General features: G+C 43.7%; 2 protein-coding genes and 1 long non-coding RNA gene across 6 annotated transcripts in view; all 3 read right to left on the bottom strand.

Annotated features, from left to right (window-relative positions):
* ANKRD35 (ankyrin repeat domain 35) overlaps positions 1–14,601 on the bottom strand; it is a 41,228-nt gene extending 26,627 nt beyond the window's left edge. Inside the window, exons 1-4 of one of the 2 annotated variants that reach the window (XM_087943749.1) lie at positions 14,398–14,601; positions 4,713–4,843; positions 4,203–4,291; positions 3,547–3,611 (exon numbers count right to left, since the gene is read on the bottom strand). In XM_087943749.1, coding sequence (XP_087799875.1) covers positions 3,547–3,611; positions 4,203–4,291; positions 4,713–4,843; positions 14,398–14,436 — 324 coding nt within the window. In that variant the 5' untranslated portion in view covers positions 14,437–14,601. Of the gene's footprint in view, positions 1–3,546; positions 3,612–4,202; positions 4,292–4,708; positions 4,844–14,397 lie in introns of those variants that run through there. The other variant, XM_087943750.1, reaches the window with a different exon arrangement.
* A 3,800-nt stretch (positions 14,602–18,401) lies between these two features.
* Positions 18,402–24,321, bottom strand: part of LOC148129478 (uncharacterized) — a 133,469-nt gene continuing 127,549 nt past the window's right edge. Inside the window, exon 2 of the long non-coding RNA XR_015745339.1 lies at positions 18,402–19,635. This is a non-coding gene — a long non-coding RNA (uncharacterized LOC148129478). The remainder of the gene's footprint in view (positions 19,636–24,321) is intronic.
* PIAS3 (protein inhibitor of activated STAT 3) overlaps positions 18,402–24,321 on the bottom strand; it is a 45,700-nt gene continuing 39,780 nt past the window's right edge. For all 3 annotated transcript variants that reach the window (XM_026686475.2, XM_087943412.1, XM_026686474.2), the window contains one exon: positions 18,402–22,861. In XM_026686475.2, coding sequence (XP_026542260.1) covers positions 22,598–22,861 — 264 coding nt within the window. In that variant the 3' untranslated portion in view covers positions 18,402–22,597. The remainder of the gene's footprint in view (positions 22,862–24,321) is intronic.

Genomic DNA, 24,321 nt, shown 5'->3' on the forward strand with positions numbered 1-24,321 from the left:
GAGTTGGAAGGGACCTTTGGAGGTCATCTAGTCCAACCCCCTTGCTTGAGCAGGAGAGTCTATGCCAAATATTAGCCTCTACTTAGGATCGAACTCACAGCCTCCTGATTGGGAGGCGAGAGCTCTACCTTTCTAGGCCACCAGGGCTGCTGAGCAAGTAATCTCTGAGCATAATCTTGCCAGACACATGAAGAAGCGAATTAAAACAAAAATTTAAAATTAAAAAGATAGAAATGTGGGAGAAGGCTGCAGTTGACCTACGCTGAGACATGCTCCCTGCACCCACCCCCTGCTTGGCACAACGGGCTCCCTGGGAGGAAACTGGTGGTTTTTACAAGGCCCGGATATCTCTGTCGGTTCAGGAATGCGGCCTCGCAGGCCAGCAGGGCGAGCCTGAACATTCCCAACACAACCTTGTGCAACCGCCTGGCTCCCGGCTGCTGGTGCCACTGCTGCTGGGTTGAAACTGCCACTGGGGACTCTTGCAAAACCAGGCTCTGTGGAAGCAGCGGGACTTGGGCCGGGTCCCACACCTCAGCCGCTGCCCAGGCAGATCTGCTCGTTTCTTGGTTTGTTTATGGCCGGGGGGGGAAATGGGGAGAGGCTCGTCTTTGGGAATAGAAAAAAATTGAAAAATGACAGAAGACTGAGTAATAAGATTTGGGAGGGACCTTGGAGGTCTTCTAGTCCAACTTGCTATGCTTAAGGCAGGAGATCTTGTACTGTCCGGAACAAATGGTTGTGCAGTTTCTTCTTGAAAAACCTCCAGTGATGAAGACTCACAATTACAGGGATGGAAACCCACAATAATCACACTTGGCCAATAATGAATTCAATTCTATATCTTCAGATGTTGTGGGAGCTTCATCCCTGGAAGCTTTCAAGAAGAGACTGGACTGCCATCTGTCAGAAATGGTGTAGGGTCTCCTGCTTGGGCAGGGGGTTGGACTAGATGACCTACAAGATCCCTTCCATCTCTGTTAATCTGAAAAATATTCTATTCCATTCCATTCTATGTCCTACTCCATTCTGAATCCTATTCCATTATCTATTCTATTCTATTCTATTCTATTCTATTCTATTCTATTCTATTCTATTCTATTTCCATTCCACTCCACTCCACTCCACTCCACTCCACTCCACTCCACTTCCATTCCATTCAGTTTCTATTAATTCTATTCTCTATTATTATAGTTCTATTCTCATTCTCATTCTCATTCTATTCTATTCTATTCTATTCTATTCTATTCTATTCTATTCTATTCTATTCTATTCTATTCTATTCTATTCTATTCTATTCTATTCTATTCTATTCTATTCTATTCTACTCTACTCTACTCTACTCTACTCTACTATTCCATTCCATTATTATTCTATTTTATTCTATTCTATTTTCTATTCTATTCCATTCCATTATTATTCTACTCTACTCTACTCTACTCTACTCTACTCTACTCTACTCTACTCTACTCTACTCCACTCCACTCCACTCCACTCCACTCCACTCCACTCCACTCCACTCCACTCCACTCCACTCCATTATTATTCTATTCTATTTTATTCTATTCTATTTTCTATTCTATTCCATTCCATTATTATTCTATTCTATTCTATTCTATTCTATTCTATTCTATTCTATTCTATTCTATTCTATTCTATTCTATTCTATTCTACTCTACTCTACTCTACTCTACCCTACCCTACCCTACTCCACTCCACTCCATTCCATTATTACTCTACTCTATTCTATATTCTATTCTATTCTATTCTATTCTATTCTATTCTATTCTATTCTATTCTATTCTATTCTATTCTATTCTATTCTATTCCATTCCATTCCATTCCATTCCATTCCATTCCATTCCATTCCATTCCATTCCATTATTATTCTATTCTATTTTATTCTATTCTATTTTCTATTCTATTCCATTCCATTATTATTCTATTCTATTCTATTCTATTCTATTCTATTCTATTCTATTCTATTCTACTCTACTCTACTCTACTCTACCCTACCCTACCCTACCCTACTCCACTCCACTCCACTCCATTCCATTATTATTCTATTCTATTTTCTATTCTATTCTATTCCATTCCATTATTATTCTATTCTATTCTATTCTATTCTATTCTATTCTATTCTATTCTATTCTATTCTATTCTATTCTATTCTATTCTATTCTATTCTACCCTACCCCACTCCACTCCACTCCACTCCACTCCACTCCATTATTATTCTATTCTATTTTCTATTCTATTCCATTCCATTATTATTCTATTCTATTCTATTCTATTCTATTCTATTCTATTCTATTCTATTCTATTCTATTCTATTCTATTCTATTCTTCTATTTTATTCTATTCTATTTTCTACTCTATTCCATTCCATTATTATTCTACTCTGCTCTGCTCTATTATATTCCATTCCATTCCATTCTTGCCTGTCTGTGTGGGTGTGGGTAGTTTTAAGAGATTCTTTGGTTGGGCTCTGGCCATTTCTTGATTGGGGTTTTGTTGACTTGATTGCTGGTCTAATGTGAATTTTGGGGTTAATCTCTGCTCATCTGGGTGGTGATTGATGATGGAGAGATTGCTTGGGTCTTTTTTGTTCCCTTTTTGGCTGGTGGATTGTCTCTTGAGAGACCACCCGGCTCCTTACTAGCACTGATGATGTTCCTTAGTTGGGTAATGAAAGGTCTGCAAGAAAACAACCAAGCTCAGAGAGCACCCAGGACCCCACAGTTGTCATCTCCTCCTCCTCCTCCTCCTCCTCCTCCTCCTCCTCCTCCTCCTCCTCCTCCTCCTCCTCCTCCTCCTCCTCCTCCTCCTCCTCCTCCTCCTCCTCCTCCTCCTCCTCCATCTCTCCACTCCCTTATAGCTAGTATACCTAATTGAGTAATTAAAAGTCTTCAAGAAAACTACCAAACTCAGAGACCACCGAGGACCCCACAGTTGTCTTCTTCTTCTTCTTCTTCTTCTTCTTCTTCTTCTTCTTCTTCTTCTTCTTCTTCTTCTTCTTCTTCTTCTTCTTCTTCTTCTTCTTCTTCTTCTTCTTCTTCTTCTTCTTCTTCTTCTTCTTCTTCCTTCTCCTTCTCCTTCTCCTCCTTCTCCTTCTCCCTCTTCCTCTCCTCCTCCTCCTCCTCCCCCAAACCCCCTCCTCACAACCCCACTCCCTTCTAGCACTGATGATGTTACCTAGTTGGGTGAAACGTCTGCAAGAAAACAACCAAGCTCAGAGAGCATCAAGGACCCCTTTCTTCTCCCTTTCTCTCTCTCTCTCTCTCCTCCTCCTCCTCCTCAAACAAGCTCAGAGACCAACAAGGACCCCTCAGAGCCCCTCTCAATGGAAGGGAGATTTTTAGGAATAGGGCAGAGCCACACAACAATTCTCAAAAGGCAGCAACAACCACACCCTCCCCCTCAGGCTAAGCTTCTACAACCCACCGAGATGAAATGTCACTGCACATGCTCAGAGGTGCCCTTTGCTATAGGGCGCTGCGAACGGGCTTGATATGGGTTCCCTAAGGAGAAGGAGAAGTGTTTTACCTGGAGGAGGACTTTCACGCACTGGGGCTGGCAAGCGATGGTGGCCAGGTGCAGAGCTGTGCTGCCTGCAAAAACATGAAGTGTAAGATAAGAGGATTGGAAGGGACTTCAGAGGTCTTCTAGTCCAACCCCTGCTCAAGCAGGAGAGTCTATAGTACCATTTCAGATAAATGATTGTCCCATCTCTTCTTCGAAACCTTCAGTGTTGAAGCAGCCACAACAGATTAAGAGTTGGAAGGGACCTTGGAGGTCATCTAGTTCAACCCCCCACCCAAGCAGGAGACCCCACACCTTTTCTGACAAATGGCAGTCCAGTCTCATCTTGAAAGCCTCCAGTAATGAAGCTCCCACAACTTCTGAAGGCAACTTCTGTTCCATGAAGGGATGGTTCTCACTGTTAGAAAGTTTCTCCTTATTTCCAGATTGAATCTCTCCTTGTTCAGTTTCCATCCATTATTCCTTGTCTGGCCTTTGGGTGCCTTGGAAAATGGCTTGATCCCTTCCTCCTCTCTGGGGCAGCCCCTCAAATATTGGAAGATGCTACCCTGCCTCCCCTGGTCCTTCTATTCCCTAGTCTAGCCAGGCCCAGTTCCTGCAACTGTCCATCGTAATGCCCTGGGAAAAAAGGGTAGGGGGGTCTTTGGGCTGGTACCCACCATCCTCGTTCTTATCGTTGACGTCGGCCCCATGGGTGAGCAGGATGGTGAGGCACTCTGTGAGTCCCTTGGAAGCTGCCAGATGGAACCTGCAATAAAGAGATTTTTTTAAAAAAACCTAGAATTTTCCACTAGGAAAACCTAGGAATCCCACAGAATATTTGAGAAGCCCCCCACTTCCTTGGCAGAATGAATGGGACAACTCGCTGCGGGACAATTCGCCACGGACAACTTGCCCTGGCGCACCTCGCCATGGGACAACTCGAGAAAAAGAAAAGTGAAATAAATTTGGAGGGACGCATGGCCAATAAACTAAACCATAAAATAAAGTAAATAAACTCGCTCTCTCTGGGCACAATAAGAAATATATCTGCTGAACAATACTCCGGATTGGTGACAGGAAGGGCATCCAGCCAATAAAGACTCAGCTCCATTCAGTTGCCCAGACCTCCAGGAAGTGGCAGCGGCCATACTGTCCCTCTCGAAGGCCGAGGGGGAAAACTTACGTACGCAGATTGTCCCAGGGCGTTGAGCTTGGTGGGGTGGGCTGTCTTCCTCGAGGCAAAAAGAGATGTTCGGGTCACGTCCCCTTTCTCAACGGCGTCAAACAGCTTCTGGTCGTGCTTGTTCCAGCTTTCAATCTGGGAGGCGAGAGAATACAGAATAGCAGAGTTGGAGGGAGCTTGGAGGTCTTCTAGTCCAACCCACAGGTGGTAATCAGCTGGTTTGGACCACTACTGGGGAACTGGTAGCAGAAATCTTGAGTAGTCCGGAGAACTGGCAAATCCCACCTCTGACTGGCCCCGCCCCATCTATTCTCGACCTCCCGAGTCCCAGCTGATTGGCTGGGTCTCCTTTGGTTGCCCTGCACAGGAGAACGGAGCTGGAAAGCAGGTTAGTGGGGTGGGAAGGGAAGGGAAGGGAGATTTTGCAGTATATCCTTCCTCTGCCACGCCCACAGAACACCACGCCCACTAAGCCACACCATAGCTGATCGGCTGGGTCTCCTTTTGTTGCCCTGCACAGGAGAACTGACCTGGAAAATAGGTTAGTGGGGTGGGGAGAGAAGGGGGATTTTGCAGTATATCCTTCCCCTGCCAGGCCCAAGCCACCCCCCCACCAAGCCATGCCCACCAAACCACGCCCACAGAACTGATAGTAAACAAAATTTGAATCCCACCACTGAGAATAACAGAGTTGGAAGGGAGCTTGGAGGTCTTCTAGTCCAACCCTCTGCTCAGGAGAATATTGTTACCATGTCACCCCCGGTCCTTCCTTTCACTATCCAATTCCTGCAACCATTCTTCATATATTTTATCTTCCAGCCAGGGGTGGGATTCTACCGGTTCGCACCTATTCGCTAGAACCGGTTGTTAACATTCCAAGCAGTTGGGAGAACCGGTTGTTAGAAGAAATTACTGGGCTAATCCTGTCAGGAAGGCAGGAAGGAAACATTCTGGTGTTGCTTAAGAAACCGCCTCTCCGTTAATCCATATTACATTCTTGGCAGGACTAGACTTCCTGTCTCAGGAACTTCTCTGGAGTTTTTTTCCCCTCCTTTGCTGGTACTTTGCTTGTGTGGAGTGACCATTCAAAGTTACAATGGCACAAAAAAAAGTGACTTATGACCGTTTTTCACATTTACGATTGTTGCAGCATCCCCACGGTAACAAGAGGCCAGGCGAGGAGATGCGTGCCTCAATGTGAGTGATGTTGAGTTGGCCACGCCCAGCCAATAACATGACCTCCAAGCCATGCCCACCAACTAAGCCACACCCACAGAACCGGTTGTTAAAAAAATTGAATCCCACCCCTGCTTCCAGCCCCCTCTTGGTTGCTCTTCTCTGCACTCTTTCCAGAGTCTCAGCATCTTTTTTACATCCTGGAGGCTAAAAACTGGGTGCCATATTCCAAGTGTGGCTTTATCAGGGCCTTATAAAGTGGTATGAATACTCCACGTGATCTTGATTCTATCCCTCTGTTGATGCAGCCTAGGACTTTCCTGGTTTTTTTTGCAGCTGCCACCCACGGCTGACCATTCGGATGATTTACATGTGGATGTTTGACAACTGACTCATATTTATGATGGTTTCAGTGTCCCTGGGTCATGTTTCCTTTTGTTTTGTTTTATTGTCTCTTGTGCTCCCTGAGCTTGCTGGTTTTCTTGCAGACATTTCATGACCCAATTAGGTAACATCATCCGTGCAATGACCCCACAGTTCAATCTCGAGGTACAAATATTTCTTCTATCTACGTGATTTGATTTGATTATTTGATTTTATATTTTATTTTACTCTATTTCATTCTTTTAAAATTTTTTTATATATTTCAAGATTTTATTCTGTAACTTATTTTATTCCATGTTGTTCTAATTCATTTCATTTTTTAATTTATTTATTTCATTTTTTATATTTCTTATTTTTATTGTATTTTTTATTTTATTTAATATTTTATTCCATTATTTTATTCTATTATTCTATTTCCTTTCATTCAATTTTATTTCATTTATTTTTTATTTATTTGTTTTTATATTTCTTATTTTTTAATGTTTTTATTCTGTTATATTTTTTATTTTATTTCATTTATTTTAATATTTTATTCTATGATTTATTTTATTCTATTTTATTCTAGTTCATTTCATTTCATTTTTCATTTTTTTTATTTTACTTATTTAATTTTTTAATTTAATTTTATTGTATTATGTTATTTTTTTATTTATTTTATTATTTATTTCATTTCATTATTCTTTTTATTATATTTAATTTTATTATTTCATTTCATTATTTTTATTATATTATATTTTATTATTATTTATTTCATTTCATCATTCTTTTTATATCATATGTTATTATTATTTATTTCATTTCATTATTTTTATTATATTATATTTTATTATTATTTATTTCATTTCATCATTCTTTTTATATCATATGTTATTATTAATTTAATTTCATTATTCTTTTTATTATATTATATTTTATTATTTCATCTCATCATTCTTTTCATTATATTATATTTTATTATTATTTATTTCATTTCATTATTCTTTTTTTTTTTTTTAGCATTTTATTTTATTTTATTTAGAGCTGCACTCTACAGTGCCCTTTGCGAAGTGAACATAACTTCGCTTCTCAGCTCCGACTCAGCCTCGCCTGGGGACTCTGCCCACCCCACCACCACCCCCGCGCCCTTGGGCCCGGTCCGCATCCTGCCTCTGGAGCCGTCCCTCCTTGCTGTTTGCTTTGGCAAGCGGATCAGTTTTGGGGAAATGAACTCCCGGCTCTGCCTGACGGGGGGGAAAAAAATGCAGTTGTGAAGACAGTGCATGACAAAGCCACACGCCCTGTTGTTGTTGGAGGGGAGGTTGTGCAAGGCCACACACACGCACACCTGGCTCTCACAGGAGCCCGAATTATGCTGAGAGAAGGGAAGGCTTGGGCGTTGGTAGAAGGCGGCGTCTCTCCCTCCCTCCCTCCTCTCTCTCTCTCTCTCTCTCTCTCTCTCTCTCTCTCTCTCTCTCTCTCGTCACTTGGTTCTCAAGAGAATCAGAAGGGAATCTGCTCTCATTCCTGGAGAGAAGTTCTCGGATTACGGATGAAGCCCCTCTTCTTATAGAACTGTGGTATTGGAAGGGACCTTCAAGGTCATTTAATCCAACCCCTGCTCAGTGCAAGAGCCGCTAAAGTGTCTTTGATAGATGACTGTCCAGTCTGCGTAATGGTAGGTGGTAGGAATGAACTTTTGAGACAAGGACAAGGTCCTGCCTAGGCAACCATCAGATACAGAAGAACAGAGCTGGAAGGGGCCTTGGAGGTCATCTAGTCCAACCCCCTGCTCAAGCAGGGAACCTTATACTTTTCCAGACAAATGGCTGTCCAATCTTTTCTTAAAAACCTGCAGGGATGAAGCAGCCACAACTTCTGGTGGCAAGCAGTTCCACTGGTTAATTGTTCTCATTGTTAGGAAGTTTCTCCTTAATTCCAGGTTGCTTCTCTCCTTGATTAGTTTCCTGTCTTCAGGTGATTTGCAAAATAGGTTGACCCCTCCCTCCTCTTTATGGCAGCCCTCCAAATATTGAAAGATTGCTATCATATCATTCCTAGTCCTTCTTTTTTAGGGGACTGGAGACTAAAACATACGATGGATGGTTGCAGGCACTGGGCCTGGCTAGTTTAGGGAAGAGAGGAATAAGGGGAGGCAGGAGAGCAGTTTTCTAATATTTGAGGGGCTGCCCCAGAGAGGAGGAAGGGGTCAAGCTATTCTCCAAAGCACCTGAAGGCCAGAGAAGGAAGAATGGATGGAAACTGATCAAGGAGAGATTCAACCTGGAAATAAGGAGGAGTTTTCTGACAGCGAGAACAATCAACCCCCGGAACAGAAGTTGCCTTCAGAAATTGTGGGAGCTTCATCCCTGGAGACTTTCAAGAACAGACTGGGCTGCCATTTGTCCAAAAGGGTCTGCTTGGGCGGGGTGGTGGTGGGGTTGGACTAGAAGATGACCTACATGGTCCCTTCCAACTCTGTTAATAAATGGTGCAGGGTTTTCTGCTTGGGCAGGGGGTTGGACTAGATGACTTACAAGGTCCCTTCCAATTCTGTTAATCTGTTTTCATTAAACTAGATATACTGGACTAGACATAAAAAGGGGGCAGCCTCAATTGCATATAATAGGAAGAGAAAGAAACTTAGGAAGGATCCACCCTTAATTATCAGACTGTAAAAAGCAACTGAGGGAGATTTGCCTTTTCAGAACTGCAAGATTTCTGTTATTGTAGCCATACAATAAGAGTAGATTTAGCTCTTCTGTTTCCTGTCTTGTCTAGCCTGGGAAGGCTGACCCAGCCTCTTTCATTTCAAAGGCACAAGTTTTAATTGTTTATGTGAAAAATCCTCTATTTGAAGAGGACACAAAAGGGCCAACTCAACCATTGGGGGGCGGGGGAAATGACTCTTTAGTGAGAGGTCTGAATAAATGGGAAATCTCTTCTCTTCTCCCTTAAACGTCTCCTTTGTGGAAACCTTTTAATTCAGTGCCCTTTGTCACTTCAACTCAGGGTCTTTAGGAAGTGAAGTTCAGCCGGCTGGCAAAGTTTCAGTCTTTCAATTTCATACTCCACGTTTATAAAACTGGGGGGGAGGAAGAAAGAAAGGGAAGGAGGGAGGAGAGAAGGAAGGCAGGAGGGAGGGAGGGAGGGAGGGAGGGAAGGAAGGGAGGGAGGGAGGGAGGGAGGGAGGGAGGGAGGGAGGGAGGGAGGGAAGGAAGGAAGAAAGGAGAAAGAAAATAAGAGAGAGAGAGAGAAGAAAAAGAAAGAAAGAAAGAAAGAAAGAAAGAAAGAAAGAAAGAAAGAAAGAAAGAAAGAGAGAGAGAGAGAGAGAGAGAAAGGAAAGAAAAAGAAAGGAAAAAAGGAAAGGAAAGGAACGGAAGGAAGGAAAGAAGGAAAAAGAAAGAAAAGAAAGAGAAAAGAAAGAAAACAGAAAAGGGAGAAAGGGAGAAAGAAAGAGGAAAGAAAGGAGAAAAGAAATAAAATAGAAAAAGGAAAAGAGAGAGAGAGAAAAAGAAAGGATAGGAAAAGAAAAGAAAAGAAAGAAGGAAGAAAGGAAGGAAGACAGAAAAGAAATAAATAAAAAGAGAGAGAGAAAGGAAAGGAAAAGAAAGGGGAAAAGAGAAGGAAAGGAAGGAAAGAAGGAAGAAAAAAGAAAGGAAGAAAGAGAGAAAAGAAAGAAAAAGGGAAAAGAGAGAAAAAGAATAGAAAAGGAAAGAAAGAAAGAAAGGAAGGAAGGAAGGAAGGAAGGAAGGAAGGAAGGAAGAAAGAAAGAAAGAAAGAAAGAAAGAAAGAAAGAAAGAAAGAAAGAAAGAAAGAAAGAAAGAAAGAAAGAAAGAAAGAAAGAAAGAAAGAAGCAGGCAAGGAGAACCTACCTAACAGCTTCAAGGCAGAGAGCCCTGATGACCTGCCACCAACCAGCCTCTTTGCAAAACACCCTAAACATATTTTGAAAGTGACATAATTTAGAAGACGAAACAAATTCAGCTAGGCGGCTAATGGTATTTCTTTGTTTATTTACTTTGGATTCTACCTGTAGGGTTATTATTGCCTTCCTTGTTTTTCCTCTCTTTACATTTCAGGAACTTTTTTTTCCCTTCCCCGTCTAGTGATTTTGCCTCCTTGGTGAAGGAATTCCTCCTCACAACGTTGCTATGTGATCTCCAGATTGGCCCAGGGGTTGTGAAGTTCCCGGTTTCTGGATCCAACCCTCTCTTGGCCAACTCCCTTTCTGACAGATGAAGTACTGGTGTCCGGGATCATCTTTTCCTAAGGATAATAACAGATTAACAGAGTTGGAAGGGACCTTGTAGGTCATCTAGTCCAACCCAAGCCCCCTTAGAGAAAGGGCCCCAGACTTGCCATGGAAAATCCAGCGGGGGGTGCTCCTCAGCCCCAAAGGGTCTCCCCATCCATGCCCCTTCCTCTTGGCTGCATAGTTGGGGGGCAGGGGCAACACCCACAAAGAAAAGCATTTCCACAGGTTGCCACTTCGGGAGAAGCTGAAATTATACACCGTGAAGTCGTCCCCCCCACCCGCCCCGAGGCCGGATCTAGGGCAGGACAAGAGCAAGACTGAACAATTAAAAATAATAATAATAATTGATGACACAATTTCCACAGTCGAATTGAACTCCTTTATAATGCCTTGATAAGATGCAACCAGTTTTTGATCACCGTGATATTAAAAAAAAAAAAAGAGGTTGAGACTCTAGAAAGAGTGCGGAGAAGAGCAACCAGGATGGTTAGGGAACTGAAGGATAAAACATACAAAGAATGGTGGTAGGAATTGGGTATTAGTTTAAAGAAAAGAAGAACTGGGGGGGACATGATAGCAGTGGTCCAATATTTGGGGGGCTGCCACAAAGAGGAGGGGAGGGTCAACTTAATCTCCAAAGCACCAGAAACAATGGATGGAAACTCATCAAGGAGAGAAGCAACCTGGAATTAAGGAGAAACTTCCAAACAGTGAGGACAATCAACCAGTGGAACAGCTTGCCACCAGAGGTTTTGAAGAGACTGGACAGCCACCTATCTGAAATGGTCTAGGGTCTCCTGCTTGAGCAGGAGGTTGGACTAAATGACCTACAAGGTCCCTTCCAACTCTGTTATTTTCTTATTGCTCAATATTTTCCCTATGATTTTTCTCAGCTGGGACGGAAGCTTGGAACGTCCCAATCTGATTTATGTCCCTCTGACCATGTGCAGAGTGCCTTCTACACTGAGCCCTAATATTGAACCGTTGGATTTCAACCCTGCGAAGTAGACCAGACTTGAAAATCCAAGAGTCGCGAAAACTCAAAACTAACAGGTAAGTCCTCGGACTTACGAACAATTGAGCCCAAAATGTATGTTGCTCAGCGAGACACGTGTTGAGTTTTTCCCTCATTTTACGAATTTTCTTGCCATGGTTGCTAAGCGAATCCCTGCTGTCGCTAATTTAGTCACCCAGTTGTTAAGTGAATCAGGGCTTCTCCATTGATTTTGCTTCTCAGAAGGTCTCAAAAGGGGATTGCGTGACTCCAGGATATGGCAACCGTCATAAATCTGAGTCAGTTGCCAAGCGTCTGAATTTTGATCAGGGGACTATGGGGATACTACAACTGTTGTGTGAAAAACAGTCATAAGTCACTTTTCAGTGCCGGTGTAACTGTTATGCCCTGTTATGCGTATGTAGGACTCTGAGGAAGAGGAGGAACAGCCGACAGGGAGTGGGGGTGTGGCTCCGGAGGCTGTGGAGGAGCTGGGGAAGGGCAGAGGCCGGCTGGGCAGTCAGAGGAAGAACCAGGCCCATCCCCTCTCCATCCTAAGGCATGCAGGGAGGAGAGGATAAGGGAACAACTTGGCTTATGAGAGAGGAAGCGGCCATGATCCTCCTCATTGGTAGCAGCTGGGGAGAATAGTATATAAGAGAGCTGGGGAGAATAGTATATAAGAGAGATGGTTAAAACACAGCATTGCCAGAAGCAAAGAGTGTCTTATTTTGGGCTGAAGTTATCTTGGTTGGTGTCCTTCCAACAGACTGTGCCTTGTTATCTCCTTGAAGTTGGTGATTACTTATCCTGGTCCGTTATGGAAATTCCTTCATTGTAGTTTGTTTTAGTTTTTTTATTTCACCTCTATTTGCTCATTAAGTTTGGACTGTATTGCTTTCTTTTGAAGACTATTTTTGAGTACGTTTTATCTCCAATGGAGAATTATTGAACAGTGAGGACAAGTTGGAGGCATTAAAGGACATTTATTTATGTTTTGGATTTTGTTACGTTTGTGTTACACTCCAGGTCATCACAGTAACTTTGAATGGTCACTAAATGAACTGTTGCAGCATCCCTGTGCTCATGTGATCAAAATTCAAATGCTTGCCAACTGACTCGTGTTTATGATGAGTTGAGAGTCCCAGGGTCACGTGATCCCCCTTTGTGATCTTCTGACCAGCAAAGTCAATGGGGAAGCCAGATTCGCTTAACGACCATGTCGCTAACGATTGACAATGATTCACTTAACAGCGGTGGCAAGACAAGTCATAAAACGGGGGCAAAGCTCACTTCATCAACGTCTCACTGAGCAACATAAATGTTGGACTCAATCGTGGTTGTAAGTCAAGGACTACCTGTGCACAGAATGAGTAGAGGTAGGTCCTTTGGTTGAATTGTACCTTATGCTTATTTGCACCCTATGACTATCATTAAATGTTCTACCTTATGCTTCTCGACTCCTGACAAATGTCTCTTTTCTCTTATGTACACTGAGAGCATTTGCAGCAAGATAAATTCCTTGTGTGTCCAGTCACACTTTGCCAATAAAGAATACTATTCTATTCTATTCTATTCTATTCTATTCTATTCTATTCTATTCTATTCTATTCTATTCTATTCTATTCTATTCTATTCTATTCTATTCTACTCTATCCTTATTCTATTCTAATTTTATTCCTTCCAATATTTATTCTATTCCATTCCATTCTATTCTATTCCTTCCAATATTTATTCTATTCTATTCTATTCTATTCTATTCTATTCTATTCTATTCTATTCTATTCTATTCTATTCCTTCCCCCTATTCAGCAATATCCTTATATCCTTGTATCCTTACAATTTATATTGACTGTTTCCTAGTATGATTATTGTACCCTATGACTATCATTAAGTGTTTGTCCTTTATGATTCTTGACTCTTGGTGAATGTCTCTTTTCTTTTATGTACACTGAGAGCGTTTGCACCAAGACAAATTCCTTGTGTGTCCCATCACACTTGGCCAATAAAAGAATTCTGTTACTATTACTATTATTCTATCTATTGTGAAAAGCCAGTTTTGGTCTTTAACCGATTGCATGAATTTGGGCAACTGCGTGCAGTCAGGACCTGGGATTGCAAAATAAATTTGAATCATCTCGATTTCAAAACATTTCGTGAGCTTGAAACAAATCATTTGGAAGGAGGAAGAGTTTTACTTACTTCACAACATAAATTTTGGGCTCAGTTTTAGTCGCAAGTCGAGGGTTTTTAAGAGAAGAATGGACAGCCATTTGTCTGGAATGGTCTAGGGTCTCCTGCTTGAGCAGGAGGACTAGACGACCTCCAAGGTCCCTTCTAGCTCTATTCCAATTGATTGGTTGAAATGATATACAGTCTACTGCTTGAGCAAGGGGTTGGACTAGAAGACCTCCAAGGTCCCCTCCAACTCTGTTATTCTGTTCTGCTATTCTGACTACATGTTTAAATCCAAATGCAATATTGCTGTAAAGTAAAAGTCGAAAACTACAGCTTTGAGTAGTTTTAAATTCCCTCCCTTAGGAACAGATATCCAGGTGCCCCAAGAAGCCAAGAGAAAGCTAGTCCCCTCAGTAGTAAGCTAAAAAGTTAGGGAAAAGCACTTAAAATTCCTCTCAATACTGCAAAACATATGGCTCCTTCTAGGCCCTGGCATGGATTCTGTTTTTCCAAGCTTTTTTTCCCTTCTTCTTTGCCACCTTAAGGACTAGCATCTTGATTCAAAACCGAGAGATTAAAAACCCAAGTTCTTATGGCCTGCAGGTCCCACATATCTGCTGGTTTTTTAAGAAGTGTAATTACAGGGATATTCAAGTCATAATTACGTTGAGGATAACCCACCAACACCTGTTGAATTCGGCGAGTGCAGCCATTGGTACTCACCGCCACTTGATGGCTGGAACAGGAGAACATTTTCTTCATGGTGGCCTCCCTTCCTTTCTTCCTTTCCTGACCTGGAAGGGCCTGCACAGACGGACGGCTCTAGTCCATCTCTGGCAGGTGAGCCTCTCCCAGGTGAGCAGGAACCCAGGACTGGTCAGAGCGCATCTCCGGAGCTGCAGCCGGTTGGAGTTCCCGATCGGTGTGACTGGGAGGCGTGCTTGAGTTGCCTGAGGGCCTCAGCAGGGAGCTGCCCGGTCCTGCCAGGTGTGCCTCTTGCACACCTGTTTCCTTGCTCAGCCAGGCCCTGACATGCCCCAGACGTGCATCTTGGTTTAATCTCTCTCGTCGCTTGACTTGAAAAGTGAAACGTCTTCGAAGCCACCTCTCCAGCTCTTTCCTTCGGCTCTCTCTCCTCCTGTAACTAACCATCATCCAAGAGAAAAAGCCACGATTCGCAGCTACAGCTCTGTAAAATCCTCCATCCCTGATGCAGGCAGGGACCGGGAGAAGATTTGCAAATGTTTCCAGCACAAGAATTGACTCTCCGGCAGCTTCTTATCAATCAATCAATCAATCAATCAATCAATCAATCAAGCAAGCAAGCAAGCAAGCAAGCAAAGCAGGATAGAGTTGGAAGGGACTTCAGAGGTCTTCTAGTCCAACCCACTATATGATTCCAGACCGGTGGTTGTCCAGTCCTTTCTTAAAAACCTCCAGTGATGGAGCACCCACAACTTCTGCTGGCCAGCTGTTCCTCTGGTTGGGAATCTGTGCAGTCCTTCTCTGCACTTTTTCTAGGGTCTTGGTTTGCCTGGGAATTCTGAAAATGACAAATCTCTTTTTGTTGTCCGGTTTGGCTCAGAATGCTTCAGGGATTTTTTTTAGCTTTGGTTGTCAGATTCAGGCTCGCTGAGAAAAATTAGGAAAGTTGAGAGAACAAGCTGGGATACCTGGATAAGAGACTGCTCAAAGCAATTCCGGAGACACCTCCCAATTCTTCAGCAAACCTGCTCCAGGAATCCCACCTCCCTCTGCCAGATGGTATGGGCCCCTAGGCATGCAACTCAGGATCTGTTAATCAGAATAGATCTGGAAGGATCCCTTGGAGGTCTTCTAGTCCAGCTCAAGCAAGAGACCCTATACCATTTCAGACAGGTGGTTGTCCAGTCTCTTTTTAAAGGCCTCCAAGTGATGGAGCACCCACAACTTCTAGTGGCAAGCAGTTCCACTGGTTATTTGTCCTCACTGTTAAGAACTTTCTCCTTCATTCCAAGTTGCTTCTCTCCTTGCTTAGTTTCCATCTGTTGCTTTTTGTCCTGCCTTCTGTTGCTTTGGAGAATAGCTTGACCCCTTCTTCTTCGTGGCAGTCTCTCAACCATTGGAATGCTGCTTCTGTCTCCAATCTTTGCTTTCCATCTGGCTTTTTTAGATGTCTCTCACTGCTGTTGCTGCTTTACCTAAAACCACACACACAGACACACACACACACACACACACACCCCATCCCAGTCCTCTTCCAAGTGTCCGATGCAGCTCTCCTGTTTCCCAGCCAGTGCTAAAGGGAGAGAGACCCTTTCTCTGCAACCGATACTCGTTGTGCAAACTATTAACGATTTTTCTTCTGCAAGCATCCTCATTTTGGCCTTTGACATTCTCATCCCTGACCGGAGGCCTTTTCATGGAAGCCTTTCTTCGGCCTCTGACATCATCTCACCTGAAGATCAAGAAACTTGGTTTAGAAAGCAAGCTGGAAAATCAAAAGACAGTCTGAGCTCTCCAAACTGGAATGCATACGCGACGAGGACGGACTATCGGACAGGAAGATCTTTGCCAGAGGCAATGGTGCCACAGGGTTTTGGAATAACAGAGTTGGAAGGGACCTTGGAGATCTTCTAGTCCAGCCCCCTGTCCAAGCAAAAGGCCCCATACCATTCTGGACAAATGGCTGCCCAGTCTCTTCTTAAAAACCTCCAGTGATGGACCCACAACTTCTGGTGGCAAGCTGTTCCACTGGTTAATTGTTCTCACTGTTTCGCCCTAGTTCTAGGTTGCTTCTCTCCTTGACTAAAGGGAAGGGAAGGGAAGAGGAGAGGAGGGGAGGGGAGGGAAGGGAAGGGAAGGAAGGAGGAAGAGGGAAGGGAAGGAAAGGAATAATAAAAGAAAATAAAAGAAAATAAATAATTAAAATAAAATAATTAAAGAAAATAAAAGAAAAAGAAAAAAGAAAAGAAAATAAGAAAAGAAAAATAATAAAAGAAAAAAGAAAAGAAAATAATAAAATAATAAAAGAAAAGAAATAATAAAAAAAGAAAATATGTAAATTTAATTGCGGTATGTCTCAAAAGGAATCTCTTAAAAATTTCTGTCAACCCTAAAAATGATCTAAAAATGCTAAACTATGGATCGCTGCACCATCTGTTGGTTGAACCAAGTCATAGCGGCTATAAGTCATAAATCTTTTTACTCAAGCCAATTCTCATGGGTTCAACAACAGAATTTAGGGCAGTGATGACTAACCTTTTGGGCACCGAGTGCCCAAAGTGTGCAAATCCCCATAATGCAATGCGCATGCATGCGCTCTCTAGTGATCATTTCCTAAAGCTATTTATACCAGACAACGCAGTTTAGCCAATAATCAAATTGTTATATGTTATTAAAAAAAAACACTTTACGCAAGAAAAGACCGGACAGCCAATTGTCTGAAATGATATATACTAGGGTCTCCTGCTTGAGTAGAGGGTTTGGACTAGACAACCTCTGAGGTCCCTTTCAACTGTTCTTCTATTAAAAAGAGGATCAAGAGGAACCAAAGCCACCAGGGGAAGAAATATCACAATGTTGCATTCGTGAGAAAAGTCAGAAATTGAAGGGGTTTTAGTGCTGAAACTTTGAATAGCCATAGCATCTTTTCAACAAGTAATACTCCTGGCTCATCCGTTATTAAATAACTGTGTGAGGAAAATGATGCTTTTATCTGTCCTACCTCCCACATCTTAAAAATTAAATGCTTTTTTGAGGGATGGGTCGTTAGACCTGATATCTTCTGCCTGAGATTCTTTGCAAGCAAATATCTTATGTATTCTGGCAAGCCTGGTACTTCTCCCTTTATATTATCTCTGCAAGTTTCACTTGGCCACAATGGCTTTTAGGTGAACAAAGATCTTTCTAGAATGAGCCAGAAAGTGGTAGACTATGATGTGGGGGGAAAAATGAAGATGGAAAAGTGTATTAGATTTTATTCAGTCCCACTAAAATAATATTGTTGCTCTAAGTGACCATCAGCATATGTGGAAGGAAAATTACCTTCATTACGAAGTGGGGTTGTGCCAATACTCCACCCCTGCTTTATATTAAACTAGCTGGATATCCGTACTTCGCTACGAAACTATGTGATCAGGCTTCGTTTTGGGGGAGGAAAATGGGGGGGATTGTGCCTCTGCCTACCAGCATCCATCAGTATTCATCTGGCTAGCGTCCTGTCAGTGTATGAGTTGAGGGATGTTTGGAAACTGAAACAGTATTTGCTGTGTGAGCAAGGAGACAGCAAGGAGCCTGGGCGTGGCTTAGTTCAACTGTTTTGTACTAAAGCTGCTTGGTGCTGCTGTGAAACTGAAACTGAAACTCCTCTCCTCTGCTTGTGTTTTGCGTTTGGAAGAGATTTCTTTTCAGGTGGGGGAGGAGGAGTACAACTCCTTAGCATCCGAGCATAACAACAACAACAACAACAACAACAACAACAATAATAATAATAATAATAATAATAATATAGGAAATGCTAATGCAAATGGTCATTTTGAAGAATCCTTTCTTACTGAGCACCTAGAAGCCATGAGGAACATACGTGCCAAATTTCAAGTTTGTAGGCTTTATGGTTCTGGAGATTTTGTGATGATACGTGAGTGGTATTTCACTTGTTTTATGTATGTATGTACGTATGTATGTGTAGATGTAGATATATAGTGACAAAGCCAAGATGGAGACCATTAATGATGTGGGACCACAGCTCTTTGCAACTTTTTATTATATTTTTCTCTAAAAAAAAGCATATACACCATAGCTCCAAGTAGATAAAAAAACAAAGATATGACAGAATAAATAAGCAGCCCAGGAGAGATTTGGCATAGCAAACCGAGCCTCCTCCGAAAGACGGAAAAAAGGATCTACTAGGGCAGGGGTCTCCAACCTTGGCCACTTTTAAGCCTGGCGGACTTCAACTCCCAGAATTCCCCAGCCAGCTTTGTTGCCAAGGTTGGAGACCCCCTGCACTAGGGGGTTGCCAGATCAGCCTCTCTTCCAACTGCCCGGCCAGCCATTGACTACAAACAGGGGGGTCTCGGCCTCTTATCCTCCTGCCTCCTGGTCTTTCGCCCCGGCCGAGGGTCTTCCTGGGAGACAAAGTGGCAGAGCAGCAGATCGGAGGGTGGTTGTGTATCTGAACACAAACGAGTGGGACAGTGGAGGGTAAGGCCCCCAGTCGGGTCTACAACTCGCCACAGCCAACCCGTTGTTGCCAATTCGCCACGGTCAGCTCCCCCCAGGACTACTTGACATATGGGGAAACTTGCCATGGGCCAACTTGCGGAGGGCCAATTCAGTTTAATTCTTTAATTTTAAAATAATTTAAAATTTTGTCATTTGTATTTCGTCTCTCCTTTGGCATCCTTTAATGATTCTATCCCACTGTGCCGAAGATGGTTTTTTCAAGACGCAGCTGGAATTCTTTTTTCTCTGAAAAGGTTTCGCTTCTCATACCAGAAGCTTCTTCAGCTCTGACTGGATGGTGGGGAACGGAAGGGTTTATACTCCTTGCAGGCAGCTTGGTCATTTGCATCCTTTTAAAGGGTCCTTGAGGCCACTTGGAGGTTTATCTGTATCTTCAGGGTCACCTGAGTAGTTTCAGCAGTTCCAAGAAGGGTCCACACCCATTTACACCACTCAGGTGACCCTGAGGACGCAGATAAACCTCCAAGTGGCCTCAACGACCCACTAAAAGGATACAAATGACCAGCTGTCTGCAAGAAGGATAAATCCTTCCCCTTCCCACCATCCTATCAGAGCTGAAGAAGTTTCTGGGATGAGAAGCAAAATATCTTCAAAGGAAAAAAACCAGAAAGTCCAGTTGCCTCTTGGGAAAAAGAGCACCTCAGTCCCACCTCTGGACTGAGAATCTCCAGAAACAATCTATTCCATTATTACTTCAATATTAACAGATAACAGATAATCAGAGTTGGAAAGGACCTTGTAAGTCATCTAAGTCCAACCCCCCGTCCAAGCAGGAGACCCTACACTATTTCTGACAGATGGTAGTCCAATCTCTTCTTGAAAGCCTCCAGGGATGAAGCTCCCACAACTTTTGAAGGCAACTTCTGTTTCATCAATTGATTGGTCTCACTATCAGGAAATTCCTCCTTATTTCCAGGCTGAATCTCTCCTTGATCAGTTTCCATCCATTATTCCTTGTCAATAGTGTCTTGTCCCGCAGAGAGCTGGCCATGGCGAATAGTCATATAAACCCCTCCCGGGAACAACTAGGAAAACTTCAGCTGTCCCAGAAAAAAAACATTCCCTTCGATTGAAACCGAAGCACTTTGGAAGAAAATCACACAACGAGCAGGTGTGGCTCACAAGCAGTGTTCAAATTAATCCACAGCAATCGTAAAATGAGAATTCTGCCTTCTCCACCAAGGCTGTGACAAATAATGCAGAAAGTGAAGCTTTGCAAAATGACAGTTCCCTTCATTCTATCTCAGACCGTACTTGGCTCCCACCTACTCCGTCGGGGCTGTTCTGGCTACGCCATCCCATCCTCCCAAGGGTTGGACTTCCACGGTGGAGGCTCAACCCCCTGGCTGGCTGAGGAGGCGGGAGAGGAGGCCGAGCAGCTGGATTTGGAAAGCTTCGAACTGAAAACACACACACACACACACACAAAACTCAGGACACATACATAAATATATAAATAAGCTGTGCAACGGACGATGCACTGCCCCTCACGCTTACTTACACATGTGCAAAAGGATGTGCAACCTTCATTTAGTCCTCGGGAAAAGGGGGTGGGGGAGAAATACAGAGAGAAAAGATCTTTGGAGTCGCGTTATGTACAAAAACTGAAAATATAGATTATCGTAATATAGATATGTATGTAGAGATCAGATTGATAAAGATCTTTCGTTCTCTGTACAGGATTGGTTTGGAAATACTTTTGAGGGGTAGGAAATACGAGATCGAAAGTGTAAAAAAATATCTTGTAACAGCAATAACCACCCATCCCAGCAACAGAATGGCGGGATTTTTGAGGGCAGGGTGGCAGGAGGTCCCTTGGTGCCTGAGACCCACCCCTGCAAGCCCACTCCAGGTAGGCAATGCCAGGTGCCCCAACCAAACCCCCAAAAGTCCACCTAACACATTCCCATCCCTATGGTGACATGATGGCGAGTCTGTTTGGACTCCAAAAGCATCCAAAAAATCTGAACTTAGGAGTGTCCAAGAAGAGGCGTCTTCTGGGGGTGGCAGCCCAGCTTCCCAGAAATTGGGGTACAAGCTTTCCACTTTGCAGCTCAAACCTCTCTAGCAAGGTGTCCTCTGTAGCTTTTTCGCTCCAGGACAGGGCAAACATCCTGTCTTCTCTTCATAGAGATTTCCAAAAGGGAAGGTTTAACTGGAGGGAGCACGTTTCCCAGCCTGCCGGCAGGTTTTTCTACCTCTTCCAAAAGAGCAGCCCTTCCCTGGCTGCCTGTGGGAATTTCTCCCAAGGATTCCTCAAAGGTTAACACCATTCCTTAGCAAATTAGATGCTTCTTGCAACGTTTACCTTACAACGTTTACCTTCTCCTCAGATGAACCCACCGAAGGTGCAGCCAGGATCCTCAAACGTTTAAACCCCAAGTTCTGGCAGAAAAACATTGACGTGGGCGGGAATAAATTTAATTTTTTAAAAACTAAAACTAAAACAAAATTCAAATTAGCTTTTGTTCCCCTTTTTGGAAGCCCGTGGCTCTCAAAAAGCTAGCCGGATCCCACCAACTCAGTATTATCTGAAGCCTGGCAATGCTGTGGTTAGGCAGCCTCAGTGCATCCTGCTGACCATGGCCTTCCCCAGCGTTGTAAAGAAACCACCATTTAACCAGCATTTGTTATAATTGTGGTTTGTTGGACAAAACCCCAATTGCCTGTCTCATACTAGGCAATAATCCTGCATCACTGAGAACCAAAAGCCCCTTGTGGTTTAGCCCAGTGTGAGGATCCAGCCAAGGCTAAATCATAGTACTGTAAAAAAGAGAGAGAGAGAGAGAGAGAACGGGGAGTAACAGAAAACAGTGGAGCAAAACTCAGAATTCCCTTGTTATGCCTTTGAACCTCTAAAGAAGCTGCTGTCTTTTATAAGTATAGAAAATATACATTTAGGGAAAGGGGGAAAAAACACACACATTTGGTTGGAAAGTTGGCCCAGAGCTCTTTCCATGCATGTGTTGAGTGCTCCTTGCCCACAACGGAGTTCTGAAAATCCAAGAACCTGCAAACATTCACTTGGGCCTCAACTGGTCTAGCCAGGATCCTTAAAAAAAGATTATTATTTTTTTGTTTTAATACAAACAAAGAGCCGGTTTCTGTGGTCCTGAAAAAAAAACCGTTCTCAAATCAAAATATTTTAACCTTCAAACCTCAAACGTGGAGCTTAAACACGGAGTTGGCCAGGAGGCTCTTGATTCAACAAATCTTGTGCCAAGCTTGAACCCGTGCAGTCCTGGCAACCTGTTCTGAGTTCGAGCCATGCTGAATTTCCAATGCTCCTGAGGCTCTCCTCTTGCTGCACTCCATCCAATCCAGCCCACCTTAAACCTGGGTTTCCATCAGCTAAGAACAAAATTCCATGATTTTTCTGTAACTTGGGACAGATTAGAGTGGGTCGTCGAATGCCCCCTTTAGTCCCTTGCTGGCTTAAGGATCCCATGATCCAAATTTAGCTGGGTGATTCCTCTGATTCAGAGATGGATCCCTCTGTGATTGCCAGGGACTGGGAGCTTGGCTTCTGGGAGTGTTTCCAGCTTTAAAAAAAAAAAAGCCATGTTTTTCCATAAGACGGTGGCGCCCACGAAACGCTCTGCCGCGTGTCTTCTTCAGCTGCTGACATATGGCCGAAATTTCTGCCTTCCTCCAGAGAGGAATGAAGTCTCCCCCCCCCAAAGGGGCGTCTCCCCCTTTAGTCCAGAGAGATGATGTCCGGCCGGCACCCCGGCAGAGCTGGGCTGCTGCCCATGGCGCCGTGGCTCTCCCGCAAGCTGGCCGTGGGTGAAGACACCACACTGTTCATGCGGCTCCCGGTGGGGGAGCCGACCCCGCTGTGTGACCCCACCATGATCGGAGCCAGGGGGCTCATGAAATGCGGGGAGGGCCCCCGATACTGGAAAAAATGGCTCAGGGAATCCTGTTCGTCCAGGGAGGTGATCACGGAAGGGCTGTAATGCTGCAAGAGGGAGAGAAAACAAACCCCCAACATTTGTTGCTTACGCCAGGGCAAAATACTCATTGTAACAATAGTTAACAATAAGGTTAACTACCCTGCTTCCCCAAAAATACGACCTACCCTGAAAGTAAGTCCTAGTTTGACTTTTGAATGTGTGCCCAATATAAGCCCTACACCCAAAATAAGCCCTAGGTCAACTCAAAAATATTTCTCTTGTCTTTTAGAGTTGTCAGCAGAAAGGGAGTGGGGGAAGTAGTGCATTCCTTAGATTCTTTCATAGATAATTGCTAGGCGGCCGAAGCTTCTGGCGCGCAAGATTATTACTGGAGAGCATGATTGATGACTCTTGGCTATGGAGGTGTCCCATTGGAGAATATACATCCAGGGGGTGGGGAGGGGGAAACCAGGGTCAAGGGGGAAACGAATGGTGTGTCTCAGAGTCGGCTACACCCAGGTAGCGCTGGCATGGTCACTCCTAATAAATCTTCTTTAAACTCTGAGAAATGAGGTTAGAGACTCATGATTTAAATGGGGGTGGATGCCAGAGCCTGGACACCCCAATTAAGATCCTGCCAACTCCAGAGTGGACTGGTAAAAGTTAAGCTAGGGTGGGGAGGGGGGGATGGAGCTGCCCTACTACTTACCTTTGGACAGTTGTAGCCAGGCCTCACCCACCCCGACACCTGCCTTGCCGGCCCATTACTTCTGCAGCCGGCAAGGCTGGCAAGGCTTTTCTGAAGGCCTCTGTAGCTGATAACAAAACTCTGGATTGATCTGGAGTTCCATTATCCCCCTGCAGAGGCCTTCAGAGGCCGCAGAAGGTTCCTGAAGGCCTCTGACAGCGAAAAGGAGGCCGAGGGCGATGCACACAAGTGAGGTTAGTCAGTGGAGGATGTCCCCCGAAAATAAGACCTGGTGCCTTGTTTGGTGGCAGCAAAAATATATAAGACAGAATCTTATTTTCGGGGAAACATGGTAGACACAAAGACAGTCGTCCCCCCCCTCCTACCATCACTCTGCTAAACACCTAATTCTCCTCTCCTCCCCTCTTCTCATTCTATCCTCTCTCCTCTCCGTTTTCCTCTCCCCTTCTCTTCTATTTTTCTTTTGAGCTGAGAACACTTGCAACAGCTGCTCTGAACTCTCAATCTTGCAAGTCTGAAATATATAAATTAAATTAATTAATTAAAAGTAAGCTTGCTGGGTTTATCAAAGCAATTAAACACTATACGCCAAGAAAAGAGAAACCTCCCACTGTAATGGCCAGGCTGTGGATTTGGTGAAGGTTTGAAGGGGTGGTTGGGAGATGGAAGACAAGAGGGAAAACGTCAGAGGTGTATTCAGCAGGTTCTGACAAAGTTCTGGAGAACCAGTAACGGAAATTTTGAGTAGTTCGGAGAACTGGCAAATACCACCACTGACTGGCCCCACCCACCCCATCTCTTCTCTGCCTCCCATTG

The sequence above is a fragment of the Notechis scutatus genome, chromosome 14, assembly GCF_049901735.1.
Source record: "Notechis scutatus isolate UNSWTSFEM ecotype Mainland chromosome 14, rNotScu1.2, whole genome shotgun sequence".
Taxonomy (NCBI): Eukaryota; Metazoa; Chordata; class Lepidosauria; order Squamata; family Elapidae; genus Notechis; species Notechis scutatus.